The sequence below is a fragment of the Chelonoidis abingdonii genome, chromosome 22, assembly GCF_003597395.2.
Source record: "Chelonoidis abingdonii isolate Lonesome George chromosome 22, CheloAbing_2.0, whole genome shotgun sequence".
NCBI lineage: Eukaryota > Metazoa > Chordata > Testudines > Testudinidae > Chelonoidis > Chelonoidis abingdonii.
The window spans coordinates 26,624,891-26,640,418 of NC_133790.1; the positions used below are offsets into that span (position 1 = coordinate 26,624,891).

Consider the following 15,528-nt stretch of genomic DNA (forward strand, 5'->3'; position numbering starts at 1 on the left):
GGCCACAATGCCACTGCCGGCTCGCTCTTGCTCTCTGGTTTGCTCTCAGCATATAGTTCCCTTTCTTTAAGCGGAGTGTGGGGGGGGGGGGAGCTCTCCAAAAATGTGACATTCTCCACCCCAGCTTGTACATCTGTCTGATTTCTCTGGCTGCTCATTTCCCCCCTCCCACTCTCACTGGCCTCATCCCCCCTCCCCACAGACACACTCCAAACTCCACGTATTTTCTGCTGTCTCTTTCTCATATGAGCCCCATCCGCAAGATATGACTTGCATGTACGCCTTGTCCTTCCCAAGGGAACATACACTGCCAGTGCAAAGCCAGCGTAGCTCTGATCTTCCTACAGCAGGGGTGGAAGGACCCAGGAGAGGTATGTTCTCTGGGGCCCGATCCTGCATTCTTTAACAACCCGTTGAAGTCAGCAGGGGTTTGGGGTACTCCAGGGAAGGCCTGGTTGTGCTTTATTTCAAGGCTCGCCCTCTCCAGCTCCCACCAACTTCCCACCCCACAAAGACCCCGGAGGATAGCACTGCACTTCCCGTCTTCTCCCTGCGCACCCATCTGGAGGAGGAGAGGTGGGAAGGCGCTGGGCTGAGGAGTAACCCCTTCGGCGCCAGCATGAACTGCTAGCACAATCCACTGCTTAACAAAACTACCCCCACCCATCCCAGTAGTCTCTCCTAGAAGCCAGTGGGGCAAGAACCCAGCCACATCAGAGGCTGGAGAGCAAGATTTCACGGTTTGCTTTAGAAGAAGAAGAAAAATATATATCAGCCCATGATTCCTGTGCAGATAAAACTCGGGTGAAGAAAAGAGCAGGGAGCGGGAGACTGCATGTGGTACAGGCGATCCCTGGGTCCGATATTGTGCCCCAGCTGCAAGACTTGGCCATAGAGGGATACACAGATTTAGAACGAGAGCCAGGCCTTGAGGCACTGTCGCCTTCAGCGTGAGCCTCTTTCTAGGTGGCGTTAGCCCAGACCTCATGCCAGGAGCGGAGCCCCCTGTTCCTTCCACACGCGTGGACCAGCAATGGCCTCTATCGCACGCCTCTGTAACGTACCCTGCATAAGACTGGATCCGAACAGAGCGTGCAGAATGGTCCATCACTGGCTCTGACTCTGGTACCGGGAAGCTTCCCCCGCATATGTCCCTGGCCTATCGTCACTCCCTGTATCTGTCCTGTAGACTCGAGTCCAGAGTGGGTACGAGGTAGAAGCCAGCACAGGGCGGAGAGTAACGTGTGTAAATGGGAGGCCCTGGGGAACCTTATCCCTCTAACGAGGGCCTGGGCACAGCAGGCCCCTAGAGACCCGGGTCATTAAGGCCTTTCAGCAGCCACAAATCGCGCACCTCCTGGACTGCAGAACTAAGGTGCCGCTCCCAGGGCAGAGTTAGCTCGGCTCCAAGCCCCCCCACCCCCCGGCCCCTTGGCAGCTGCCTGGCTAGGCGGCGAGGCAATGCAAACCCCGCTGGGCTAGGCGGCTGCTAAATCGAAAATGAAAATGCCCAGCGCCGGCCAGCCCTAACCGGAGAGAGCTGCGGAGCCCCGCTCTGTTCCAGGGACAGGAGAGCAGCTCCCAGCACCCCCCTCCCCCCCTTCTTTAGGGCTGGAGCAGCTCGAGCCGGGGTGGGGGGGCGATTTCGTCTCGGAGAAGCCACCTAGAGGCGGTTCTCTCTCTCCCCAGTGGCTCGCTGCGCCCTCCCCTCTGATCATGTTGACATATTCACACGCCATGGAGTAGTAGCGATGCTTTGCTGCAGCGTTACAGTTTCCGACACCTTCTTTTTATAACTCGGCTCTGTCCCCCTCCACCCGACCTGTCAAAACCACGCCTATGGAGCCACACAATTGGTCCGAAAGCGTCAAAGAGCCAATCAAGTAGGCTCCAGCTCCCCTGCGACCCATAACACATCCCTACAATCTGGTGCACGGGAAGCAGAGCTCACAGGGAATTCTTGGAGCTGAAAGTCGCTCGCTCTCTCTCCCCTCTGCTGGAGTGTGGTCGGAGCGGAGACCGGGGTGTAATTCCGAATAAAAAAGGCAGGGAGAGAGAGAGAGAAGGGAAGGGGAAAGGAAAGAAAGGAGAAGAAGAGATCCTTATTGGAATCAGGGCTCCATCCGAAGGCTCTGCGGGGAAGGGGGGCGGGGGAAACGGAAGCGAGATTTCACTGCAAATTTTGTAGCTGCTGCTTGCTAGGAGGGTGATCCAGCCAGGGGTGCCTCTCTGTTTTGTGGGGAGTTTTGTTTGTTTTTCTATCCTCCCCCCTTCCCTTCCCAGGCTCTGTTCTGCAGCCTAACTGTGCAAGGAAGGGAAGGGACCCCCCTACCGCAACAAGACATTAAACCACAGAAAGAAAACCCGGCTTCGACCCTGCAACCAAGGGAAGGAAAATAAAACACGCACAGGCTCCAGGAGCTCCTGTGTGCACAGCGGAGACCTCCGTCCGCCGCAGCCACATCCTTGGATTTTCTTCTGCTGCTTCTACATCCTTTGAAATTGAATGCAAGAACCTCCACCCGGGGGAAAAAAAAAGCCATTAAGACTAATCAGCTGCCGCCACAAGGAGAAGCTGTCCTGAGTGATTATGTCTCCTGACTGGGCCGCGTGCAGTGTGTAGTTTTTCTGTTTCATGTACTCTGTGCCCATAGATCTCGCCCCCCCACACATCCTGTTTGGGGTGATTTTTCCCCCCATGATGTACTGTTAGAAACCACTCCAGGGCTCCTCCAGCAGTAGGAAGGTCCGGGGGGAGTGGATGAGTAGACCGATGAGAGAGCCAGTCATCCCTGGGACAAGCATGGCTTATCATCCCTTTTTACCTCACCGGGCACCGGACTTTGCCATGGGTGCAGTACTGGGACACCAACCTCCTTTCTTCCCGGCGCTTGCTTTGCCTCCCAATGGGGCGGCTGCACTCTCCCTTCCCGGGGCTCTGGCCAAGCCGATTATGGATCAACTAGTCGGGGCGGCTGAGACTGGCATTCCTTTTTCTTCCCTGGGTCACCAGGCGGCAGCTCATCTGAGGCCTCTAAAAACCCTGGAGCCAGAGGAAGAGGTGGAAGATGACCCCAAAGTGCATCTGGAAGCCAAAGAACTTTGGGAACAATTCCACAAAAGGGGCACCGAAATGGTGATCACTAAATCAGGAAGGTAGGTCTGTGTGTTTGGCTCTTTCTTCCCCTCCACCCCACAATGCAGTGCCAAAGAAAGGCGCCGACTTCCTCCAGAAAATTTGTTTCATCTGGAATTATGCAAACTTTCACCCAGCTGCAGTGACTAAGCTGCAGGGCCCTATTCAGCTGCTGAATCGCCAATAGTCGATGTTGATTTTGCGTCTGTGAATATGTGTGTCTGCGTGTGAGAAAACAGCTCAGTGTTACTGTGTAGAATACTAGAAGAGAAAACAATAATTTTGGTTAGGCTTTAAACTGGCTTGATTTCTGCTTTACCGCATGTTGTCCCTGATCAATGGGAAAGGGGGCATAATTCTGCTCTTGAAGTAAATATAGCAATGGTAGATGAAATTACTTAGCTTTTTCAGTTGCTTCCGTATGAATCTGTGTTTCTGCTGTGATCTATGCAAGCATTTGTGCTGACTAATGGTATTTGGAAATACATACACTGATAAAAAAAGAAAAAAATAATCTTAAACACACCGCAGAGTTATAGATTTCTGTCCTAGAGAAGGTTTTGCGGGCGATTTTGGTATCTTAGAATATATACATTGATGTGTGTGTATCTATCTGTCTATCTATCTAGGCATACACAGACATATTAAATATGAATGTACTTATGTTATATGTGTGAGTATAATATAATGTGTATACTAATAAAACGCATATGAATTACATATATACATACCTATATACACAATTAATCGTACTTAACTGTATTTTATTATAAACACTTCTAATTCATATGTAATCTGCAAGAGCAAATAACTCTTGTACCGTTCCTGAGAAGTAATCCTATAATGCGTATAATAGTAAGATTTAATGTACAGGGTTTTTTTTATTGCATGACTTGTAGATTGTATAGCCACAAAGAACTGAGAGCGGGAGAAAATTGTCCCTATAAACCCTCCCGCCTCCCCCGTTTTTCTGTGGCCAAACTTTTGCACGAAAGATTGAAGAGTATTAGATACTTCTTATTTGTTGCAAAGTCATGTGTTTCCTTTTAAGTGAAGATTGCTGAATGCCAACCACTCGGTATAATAAACAGCAAATTTGTGGTATCCTGTTGCAGTTTAGAACTGGACATAGGAGCATAGGGGAATGTGGTTTGCAAGGAACCCTGCTCAGATATGTTCTCCTGCATGGAGACATTACTGGAGTCTGAATTTCACACGTATGTACAACATTGTGGCTCTTTCCCGGCCCCAGCAGAAATCTTGTTTCGCCCCCACAGCTAATGGAATGACTCCTAAAAACGCAGAACATTTACACATTAACCAATGGCTCCCCGTGTTCCTTTGTGCAGCATTCGGAAATAAAATCAAACAAACACAAATCGCTGCAAGATCCAAATGCTATGTCAGGCTTTGAAGTTTGGAAGTGGAGGGCGGGGAATTTGTGGCGGTGGTAGGGAAATATACCTATCCTCAGCACATGCTTTTTGGAGGAAGAATTTTCTCTTGAAGCCTCTAAGCGATTGGGGGAAAAAAAACACTTTCGGGGGTGGTGGTGGTAAATGGTGTTGATTTCAGAGCCTTTTGCTATTGAGACATGAAATTACTGGTTGAAGTGGCACCGGGATATAGGCGGTTATGGGGTGGGGGAGGTGTTGTTTTTTGTGTGTATGGTTTGTTTTTTTATCTTGTCTTTTTTCTGCCTGCCTGTTCCTCTCTACATCCCTAGGAGAATGTTTCCTCCATTTAAAGTGAGATGCACTGGGCTGGATAAAAAGGCCAAGTACATTTTATTGATGGATATTGTGGCGGCTGATGATTGTAGATATAAATTCCATAATTCCCGGTGGATGGTAGCCGGCAAAGCTGACCCTGAAATGCCAAAGAGAATGTACATCCACCCGGACAGTCCGGCTACAGGAGAACAATGGATGTCCAAAGTCGTCACTTTCCACAAACTTAAACTGACTAACAATATTTCTGACAAGCATGGATTTGTAAGTTCCTTTTCCTTTGGGTTCTTCTCTCACTTTTTCTTTCATTCCTCCCCTCCCACCCCCACATAATACAATTTGCAACAGAACCAGCCACTGAGTTTGCAAAGAGGGAGAAGCCTAGCAAACTACATAATCGAACAGATCTGGAATATTGCAGGAGGGGGGTTCAAAGAGGAAGAAAAGAATAAAAAGAAAGAAGCAGCTTTTGCATTGATTTTAACTCGATAAAGAATAGATTTGTGGAAATAATAATTTAAAAAAAATAACCCTCCTCTGTAATACCCACGTGTCCAGCTTATAATGTAACGTATTTATTTCCCTTTTGATGAATATACTAATTTCAATCTTGATACATCTAGAAGCTCATTGGAGCCAACTTTGGCTTTAAAATAGTGATGACTGCATTTTTACTGTGGGGAAATTATATGAGGATGTGTATAAAGGGTTTCAATGCTCGGGAATGCAAACATTTAAATATATATGAATCAAGATGTTATAATGCAAGTCAGAGAGAAAATAAACAGACACAAAAATGAGAGGTCAAGGGGCCCATTCATTTCTACCCACTCCATTACATTTACTGGGTGTGCAGTGATAAAGCTAACTTAATAATTAAATCAAACAAATAGGCTGATAAGTGCTAAAAGAAGTTAAATGATCCCCTCTCTCTCTCCTTGGGAAGCCTGCATCGGAGCAGGGAGTTGGAAAATCTCTAATGCTGTGAAGATTGCATTTGCCGGCTGTGATTTGATTAGATGATAAATTTTTGCTCTTCGCAGAAGGCCTTAAGTGGGTTGGGACCGCCAATCAGTTACAACTAAGGCCCTGGATTGTATTTTAAATTAAAATACATGTTGTCCTTATCGCAAACGATTCTCCCCCTCCCCCATCTGCTGCCAAAATGCTGATCGATTTCAAAACGCGTAGAGAGATGTATTTTAATTGAAAACCAAGAAGCGTAGCTGTCAACGTGTGGGGACGGCAAGGTGTGCGTTGGGAGTGGAGCGGGAACACCTTCATCCTCACAACCGATCCCCCTTGTAAGTCCGGGTGTTGTTGTTTTTGTATTCCCCCCCCCCCCCCGCGATTGCAGACAATTTTAAACTCCATGCACAAATACCAACCGAGGTTCCATATTGTCCGGGCCAACGACATCCTCAAGCTGCCGTACAGCACGTTCCGAACCTATGTATTCCCCGAGACTGAATTCATCGCCGTGACCGCATACCAGAACGATAAGGTAAGGCGGGTCGGGAGGGATTCCTTTGTCGTGCTTTGGCTTTTAAAAGAAAGCTTTTCTGGTGCGTTGTTGCTCGGAAAATCAGGAAGTCTGCAGTGCAAACCAGGCTCCTACTATCGCGTGTCCAATTTGCCTTGGAGCTGTGATTTCAAACGGGAGGGTTTACACTGAGTGTGCACGTGAGGGCGGGTATCGGTGTTTTCGGTGTGGATTAAATACGAGTAACAGGGTGTGTGTGTCGGGGGGGGGGGGCGCTTTCAATCCGATCGGTGTTTAGAAAGACAGGTCAGAGCGTTTACATTGCCTTTGGCCTTTGTACCAGTTTACCTCCTTTCACAACACCGGGGATAAGGCTGGAAAGAAAGCACCTTTGCTTCCTATTATTAGTTCTGTCCTGCAGTGCTTTTATTACTGTTGTTATTGATTCGGGAGGGAGTAGGTTCCGATCAAGGAGGCTCTCTAGCAGAGTTTAGCAGTAAGGGCTGGACGAGCCAGTGTGGAGAAAGTTGTAGCGCGCCAGACTTCTCCAGACTTTTCCAGTCTGCCAGTGGATCGGTTGCACCCAAGGAGTTGTGTGTGGCAGATTGGTGATTGCTGAATTTAGGACAACGGAGACAGGGCTTGGGAACCAAAGAATCAAAACTGGAGGGTTTTATTCCTGCCCCCCCCCCACACGTTATATTTCTTTCGTTAAACTAAAAAGTGCTGGATTTAAAGCACCTGGCTGAGTTGCTGGAATTTTGTGATATGTAAATTCTTGTATGCCCCTTGTATTTAAAAGTTGGAGGGAAGATTCCTCACCCTCTAATAATTCTATTTTAAAGAGCTATTTGTCATTTGGGGGGAGGAGGGTAGTTTACACTGGTTCTGCAAGCGTGCTTGTGGGTGTTTGTGGGTAAAGAAATCGAAGGGAAATGTTTGCAGACGAGATGAGGCTGGATTTTGCACTGGGACTTGCTAGCAATGGTGCTCGCTTGAAGCCGTCAGCGGAGCCTGACTTCTTTGCAGAATAGAACTCAATGTACTTGTCTCATTGCCATGAAATTGTGTGTAAGGCCTATTGTAATGGAAGCAAAGTGCCCCTCGCCTCCTGCTCTATCTTGGCGATCCTGCCCGAGAGGTCGGAACCCACATTCCACGACTCACCTAGCCAGGCCTTTGTTAGTTTCGTGCGATTGATGGGTGCTGGGTTTAACTTTATAGACCGAGGAGATACCACGCAGAGTTCGGGGAATCCAAACAGAAGGCATAAGTTATGTTTTAGGGAGCTGCTTTGCTCTCTAAGCGGAGGTTGCTGGGTTTGCAATAAATAAATAAAATACTCTTCCCCCTTACCCTGTCAGCTCCCCCGATTTTGTAAATGAAACCTTGGCGCATTTTTCTAGTGTAAACTCCGCGCCTCGTATTTACAGGAACTCCGCAAACTTGCAGGGAGGCTTACATCTACCCAGTGTCTCTTTAAGATCTCCCGGGCCTTACCGATTCTTTAAAGAGCCTTTAAAAATGTAAAGCGGATAAGCGAAAACAAATGTTTTCAAGGGTAACCCGGTGCTTTTTAATCTAAAAAATCTTGATGCATTACAAGGCGTTTTCAATAAAACCATCTCTATATTCGCCTCCCCCTCCAACACACGCTGTGCAATCTAACTATATAAAGTACTTTATTATATAGCAAGGGGGTGGCTCTGATTCGTTTGCGGTTTAATTGTAGCATTTGAAGAGTTTAAACTGAGGCATAACTTTAATGGATCGCAGTGCACTTAGTTACATTCCTTCCAGCGCGGTATTAGCAACCCTGGGCATTTTCAGTAGCAAGACTTTCTGTGCGACTAAGCCAGTCCGTGTAACTGAGGAGATAAACGGGTCTTTATAGCTGTGCAAAGTCAGAGTATTCAAACGTATAGATCCACCAAGTAATCCGCTTGCCCCTGCCAACGCAAAAATCTTTGCCCCTCCACGTATTGATGTATGCGCTGTGTCTCTTGAAGAGGAAACCTCGCGCTGTATGGATTGCAGGGGAGGGAGGAGATTTTTGAAAATATAGGCGGCTTACTTTGTGGCCTCTCCCCACCTTTCTTCTTTCTTTAGATAACCCAATTAAAAATTGACAACAACCCCTTTGCCAAAGGTTTTCGCGACACCGGGAATGGAAGGAGGGAGAAAAGGTAAGTCTGAAAAGTTGTCCTGTCCTGTTCTTTCCATCTGGCCAACTTTAGAACATGTCCAGAGGTCAAGATAACTTGCAGCTTGCTCCAAACTAGTCCCTTCCCCCCGCCAAATTGATTGAGGAGCGTTTGTTTCATAAAGCAAAACAGACTGAGGGTGATTCGATTGTGTTTTTACCTTTTTCTGCACTGCACTGCATTGGATTGATATGAGACGTGGGATTGGTATCTTAAGAAAATGACATGCGGCCAGGGATAGAAATCTCTCTTAAAAGAGAAGGCTATTAAAGCATATGTTTGCAGCTGGCTTTAAAAAATAGGAGGAATGAAGTATAGATCTGAGAGCCCAGGATTAAATACATGCCATAATGTACATTGGTGTCTTCCTAGGGGTGTTAAAAACCCCTTTCTATACTGAAGAGAAAATATAATACATCTCTTTTATAAAGATGGCACCTTGATTATAAAATTGTCCAGGACTTTTTTTTGATTTCTATGAAGTAGGAGTAGTTCGAATTTTATATAGAAGCACACAAAGCATTTTTATTCTGGCAACAGGCTTGTTTTAATGCCCTAACAGAGAAGCTTTTTATTTAACGGGGGAGGTGGTATTTTATCAATTTCCGATCCATTTTCAAGATGAAAAATATTGGTTCTTTAACCCTCGCTCCCGCCCCCGCAGCAGAGTGTGAAAACAAAACCCACGGTGAAGCCACAAGACGGAAATTATTTCTAATTTCTCTCTAAATATAAATAGATTTCACTCCGGGTTAATTGTTGGTGAAAAGATTACATAAAGTACCTAGCAAAATAACCACTTCCTAGCAATCTTAGCAACCATTAAGATGCCTGAGATCTCAGGAACATCCTGACATTTTAAAAGCTAATCGCTTGGGAATTATTTTTTTCCTTCTCATTTATTTAATACTCTGCCCTTGCTAAGTACTGATGCTAACAGCTTCCAAGAATCTGTTCTCATTAGCAGACGATCCGGAGAGTTTAAATTCTGCTTGCAGAAAATGTATTCCTTCCATGAGCCCTGATCCGTAATAAATGTGACCCGATCCCCACCAAACACAATGAAATGTACAAAGTCTTTATTCATGCAAAGATTCCGTGGCCCCCATCCCGCTGCGCAGCCAGAAGAGGGTGGTGGGGTGCAGCCGGGCAGCTGGGCTAGTTATCAGGTTAACTGAAGTGCTGGGTGAGCGAAGAAGCCCTCTGAAGAGGTTCTGCCCCTCGCTGTTCCCGCAGAAAGCAGCTGACCTTGCAGTCCATGAGAGCTTATGACGAGAGGCAGAAAAAGGAGAACGCCACCTCCGATGAGTCCTCCAGCGAGCAGACCGCCTTTAAGTGCTTCGCTCAGTCCTCGTCCCCCGCCGTGTCTGCGGTGGGCACATCCAATCTGAAAGGTGAGGCTCGGTCCCCGCACGCACCTTCGAGATCCCTGCGCCGGAGACCGTCTCTGGGTTTGTTTTTCCCCTTTTGACGTGAAGGAGAAGTTTCGCTCTTGGCCAAACTTCTGGCGACAGAGAAGCAGATGATTTTGAACATGCATCCGCTAAAGGCTCTTTAGATATACAGACCCGCGTCTCTTCCCCACCCTCCCTCGCTTTTTTTCTGCTGCTGTGCGCTCAATCTCTCTCTCTCTCTTTTTTTTCCTCCCCCCTCCCTGTGGTTCAGAAAGAAGCCAGCCCCGAGTCAAGGGAGCAAAGGCAGACCACGGGGCAAAAGTTCAAAACTGGAGCCGGGCCATTAATATTCATGTTTCAATCTGTTATTAAAGGCAGGCTCCTTCACCGGCCCCCTTTTATAAAATCCTACTTTCTTGCAGAAAAATCGCGGTGGATTTATTGTTCCTCCCCTTTTCTTGGCGGTGGTGTTGAAATCTTCCTTGGACTTTCTGTTTTGTCGGCCAAGACATTGGATTTCTTTTTCAATTCTCTCCTCTCCCCAATTTTATTTTATTTATTCTGTGGTTTAAAGTCGTGCAGAGGTGGAGGTGGGAGGGGATCTGAAAAACAGACTCGATCTTAACACCTGGAGGTTGCACTGAGGTTAGGAGATAAAATACCCAGGAATCTGATGCAGGGCCAGGAGGGGTGGGGGTGGGGATAGGAGGGAAAGAGTTTGTTCAAAGCCTGCAGCGGGTTTCCTGTCTTTAAACAGGAGGAAAAAAAGAGTCTGAAAGCTGCAGAAAGTAATTTAGAAACCAACCAAAATCCCATAACGTTATTTTTAAAAGCCCCTGTTTAATTATATTTGAACAGGAAAAGGAGGATTTTGCTTGGTATACGCACACAATGCGCTCCACGACCTGCTCCGAGTTCCAGTACAGATTTATGTGGCAGCTAATTCGGATTTACGCCGGTTTAATTGACTCGCCGAGGCACGTTCAGTTTGGGGTAGTTTGCCATACACACGTGTATGAGGTTCCTCTGCTGATTGGAGTGGAAGGATTCGCTATGGTTTGAGTTCAGGCTTGCACGGAATATTTCTCCAGCCCTAGGACAGGGGAGCTCCCAGAGAGGTGCTGTCTGGCAGGGCACATGGCTCTGCAGCCAGGGCCAGGATTATGCAATAGCGCCTGCTTCTTTGCTTTTCAGACCTGTGCCCCAGCGAGCCGGAGAGCGACGCCGAGAGCAAAGATGAGCAGCAGCTGCCCAGTGACTCCGGCAAGATCAGCACCACCACAGCGGCGGCGGAAGACCCCCGAGAGAAGGGTGGCAGCCCGGCCAAAGCGCCCTTCTTCTCCCCAGACGCAGCGGCCAGCAAGAGCAGGGAAGGCACCAGCCGGACTGAGAAAGCCCCCCCTGACTCCAGGCACAGCCCGGCCACCATTTCCTCCAGCACCAGAGGCCTGGGCAGCGAGGAACTCAAAAGCCCCCTCAGGGACGCCCCGAAGGTGGATGAGTCCCGGCTGCTGAGCAAGGAGCCCTTCGCCCCGCTCACGGTTCAGACTGACAGCCCGGCGCATCTGAACCAAGGCCCCCTGCAGAACCTCGGCTTCCCCCACGGATTGGCCGGCCAGCAGTTCTTCAACCCCCTGGGCAACGGGCACCCGCTCCTCCTGCACCCTAGCCAGTTCGCCATGGGGGGAGCCTTCTCCAGCATGGCAGCCGGCATGGGCCCCTTGCTGGCCACCGTGTCCGGGGCATCGGCCGGGGTCAGCGGACTGGAAAGCACTGTCATGGCCACAGCAGCGGCTCAAGGACTTTCTGGGGCGTCGGCAGCTGCGCTACCGTTTCATCTCCAGCAGCACGTCCTGGCTTCTCAGGTACCCCCCAGGCCTGCCCTTCCTAACCCTGGCACTCACAGGGTGCTGCTGAGCTGGGATTCCTTTCCCTCCAACCCGGCTGCGAAGCCTTCTCTGCCCAAGGGGTCTGAGACGCCTTTGGTTTACACTGGGTTCTGACTTCTGATTTACACTTGTGCAACTAAGAACAGAGTCAGAACCACCACCCCCCACACACCCCGGTAGGGAGCAGTTTTACAAAATTGCAACGGGTTTGAAAGCACCAGGTTGTATAAAAATTAACCTAGGATAGAAAATTGGGAGGAGGGAGGATCTTTGTTTTTCTTTTTTTCAGTCTTTCATTTTTATTTTTCCCTGGGAAACTTGTGTACAGTGTGTTTGATCTAGAGCTGGTTCCCTTCCAAGCGCTGTGACTTCCTTACTTCAAATAATCCTTACTAACCTCGAGTTTGAGGTGGTTGTTTTAAAGATGCATAGTGAATTTGGTGATCTGAAGGGTGCGGGGAATCGGTGCTATTTGAAATTCATCAGTCAGCGATGAGAGAGACTGTAGGGCTTTTAAAAGTGAAATAAAGAAAAGATTGTGTAGAAAAAAAAAGGGGGGGGGGGGATCTCCACTAATTTCCATTAGGGACCATGGTCTCTCTTGTATCTACAGGCCCACAGTTCTCAAACTTTGGGTGCCTAAACTTCAGCACTCGCATTCCTGTGTAAAATAGCCTGATTTTCAGAGGCCTCGGGCCCAGTGGTTTGAATGGGTGATCAGCACCTTTTGTGGAAAGCCTGGGAGGTGTTTCCAAATGAATTGAAGTGACTCCACTTTGGGGCCTGCAAACGGTGGCCTGGCTGTGCCCTACCTTGCCTTGATCTGCTCTGGGTGTAAATTCTCACACTCCCAGCGGCTCTGCCTTTGACATGCAGGCCTGTGTGTGTGTCTCCTGTTCCATAAAACAGACCCCAAAGCTCCCCAGCCAGGGGGGATGATTTGTGGCGAGCCGAGGGAGCGGTGTGTTTTCTCTCCGGCTCTCTGGGCTGCATGGGAACGTGGACCAAGGGTGAAAAACCACTGACACGCTCCCCCCCTCCCCCTTTGCTTCTGTTTTTCTTTTCGCAGGGCCTGGCCATGTCTCCCTTCGGAAGCCTCTTTCCATACCCGTACACCTACATGGCAGCTGCAGCCGCCGCCTCCTCCGCAGCCAGCAGCTCAGTGCATCGGCACCCTTTCCTCAGCGCGGTCCGCCCTCGGCTGAGGTACAGCCCCTACTCCATCCCCGTGCCCCTGCCGGACAGCAGCAGCCTGCTGACCACCGCCCTGCCCACCGGGGCCAGCAGCACCGGGGAGGGCAAATCGAGCAACCTGGCAGCTAGCCCCGCTTCAGTAGCCTTGGACTCTGGCTCGGAACTCAACAGCAGGTCCTCCACCCTCTCCTCGGGATCCGTGTCCCTGTCCCCCAAACTCTGTTCTGAGAAGGAAGCGACCAGCGAACTGCAGAACATCCAGCGCCTAGTGAGCGGACTCGAATCCAAGCAAGACAGATCCAGGAGTGGGTCTCCTTAGTGCTGTCCCCTCGCCACTGCACCCCCTTCCGCTCTAGGGGCGGGGGGGGGGAGAGTGGGTTAACATGGGGGGGGTCCCCTCTATGGTCTCATTTCAAATCACTCTGGCAGTGCACTTTGTCTGAAGGAAGCTTTCTGCGGACCGCGCTGGCTTATCAGCAAAACGTATCTGGAAATGGGCGAAGGAGAAGGGGTGGGGGCCTGGAGGTGGAAGAGCTGGTTTGAAAGCTGCTATCAAAGCTCATGCTGATCACAGCAATGACATGTGGGCCAGAGAGGGGGTTGTGTGGGTGGTGGTGATTTCTTTTCTTCAATGTGTAAAGCAAGCAAACATATGGATTCAAAATAAAATAAGACAAGTGATTTTTTTTTCTAAAAAAGGTGTAAGTAACTTGCATATCAGTTCTTTCAATATTGGGGTTTTTTTTGGAGCTGGGTTATCAAATATAGCTCTTGTTAGTCTATATTAAGGGAAGCTGTGTCTTTTGACATATTCTTGTGATGTCTCAAAGCCACCTTATGGCTTTTTGCATGTTCCATAGTAGTCCGCTTAGGGGGAGAGGGGGTTGTTTTATTTTTGGATGCTTGTTAAAAATCCCAGGGATAATTTTTTTTTTAAAAAAAAAGATCCATACCCCTTGTTTCTCACCTTCCCCTTTGTAGCAACAAAAATAAAAATTGTAGCTGGAAAGGGGAAAAAAAATTATCTAAAAACCTCTGTAGCTTGATTGTAGGGTTACTACAGCTTTCCCTCTTTTACTGTATATGCAATAACAAGGTTTAAACATAATGAGAAGAAGAAAAAAGTGGACACTATTATTAAAACAAAGTATTTATGTAATTATTTGATAACTTGTAAATAAGTGGAATATGAATACTCAAAATTAAACTTTAATTTATTGACAGTGTACATATCTCTGTAAATATGACTGCAGCTGGTTTTTTCTTCTGTTTTGTTTTAGTCATTTTCCAGTTCATACTTCCTTTAAAAATACACCTAAAACCAACAACCTAACCAAATCTATACCCCAATGATAAGTGTTCACTTTTATTTTGGTTCATCACCATGCAAACACTTAACTGATTTTTTTTTTTAAAAAAGAGCTGAATGCAAAAGAAAAAGAAGAAAAAAATCAATGAACTTAAAAAAGAATGAAAGAAATGTGCCATTGTAGCAGTTAACCCTTGTTTTTCAGTGTTAAAAGTGCTACCCCCAGTATAAAATTTCAAAAAAAACCAAAAACAAATCATAAAATGACAACACACTTCTCCAGTGACTTGAAAGGGAAAAGAGAGGAAGAGAGAGAGAGAGATGAAGAATCTAGGTTTTTCTTTACTTTTTAAAATATATTATTTTCCAATTCCCTTGGTGTGTCAAAATCACAATGGATTTTTACTACTGTTATGCTTATTGTTGTCTTTGTTTGAGTGGGTGCATATTTTAATGGCTTGAAAGTCAGGTGCTCAGAGCTGGTTAAAAGAAAAATGAAGGTATACTTTGTGTTATATAATTGTCAAGAAGTTCTTGGATTTTCTGTAATTTCCTCCCCCCCCCCCTTTAGAAGTCACTGAAGTTTCAATAAATTTTTATTGAAATGTCTTTGGGCCTCTTGTGAAATGCCTTAATAGAAACGTTCCTAAAACTCGAACTGGAGGGAGAAGAGAGGGTTTTTTTAAATATTGCCTTTTCTGTCTCTCTGTTTCTTGCTCTATATCAAAACTAAGATCTTCCATGTGAAATGAGTTGAGAAGGATCTCGTTTAAATCAAACAGTAAAGAGAAGGATAACTTGCAATGTTCCCGGGAAAACACAAGTTTTAACCAAGCTGTTTAACAATATGCTTTTTTTTTCTTCTTTTTCTTTTTTAAAAGTGGATTCATATGCAACACAGTCAAGGTTTTTAATGGAAAAATATTAAGTGACATTTGAAAAGTTAATGAGAATGGCTCAGCTTTGCTTTTATCCATCATAAATTAATAAAGCAAAAGTGAAGACTTAGAGAATAGATCTGTTAAAATTTAATGCAAAGGCCTCCTCAAAAGTTTGCAGGTAAAGTGCTTATAATGCGGTGTGGTATTACTATTTTATTTCCTTCTGTCTGTTTTTCGGAGTAGGATCATTCTAAATTTGCACTGAAAACACATTTTTCTTCCTCCAACTTGTCCTGTTTTTATGGTCC

The 15,528-nt window shown here is 47.0% G+C and overlaps 1 protein-coding gene across 1 annotated transcript; it reads left to right on the forward strand.

Moving 5' to 3' along the window:
- The first annotated feature begins 1,683 nt into the window (after positions 1 to 1,683).
- On the forward strand, positions 1,684 to 13,394 carry TBX3 (T-box transcription factor 3). Its single transcript, XM_032800011.2, has 7 exons — positions 1,684 to 3,156; positions 4,863 to 5,130; positions 6,224 to 6,370; positions 8,459 to 8,535; positions 9,790 to 9,947; positions 11,142 to 11,812; positions 12,906 to 13,394. Exons 1-7 carry the CDS (start codon positions 2,762 to 2,764, stop codon positions 13,347 to 13,349), a joined length of 2,160 nt encoding a protein of 719 aa, XP_032655902.1. The 5' UTR covers positions 1,684 to 2,761; the 3' UTR covers positions 13,350 to 13,394.
- The last annotated feature ends 2,134 nt before the right edge of the window (positions 13,395 to 15,528 follow it).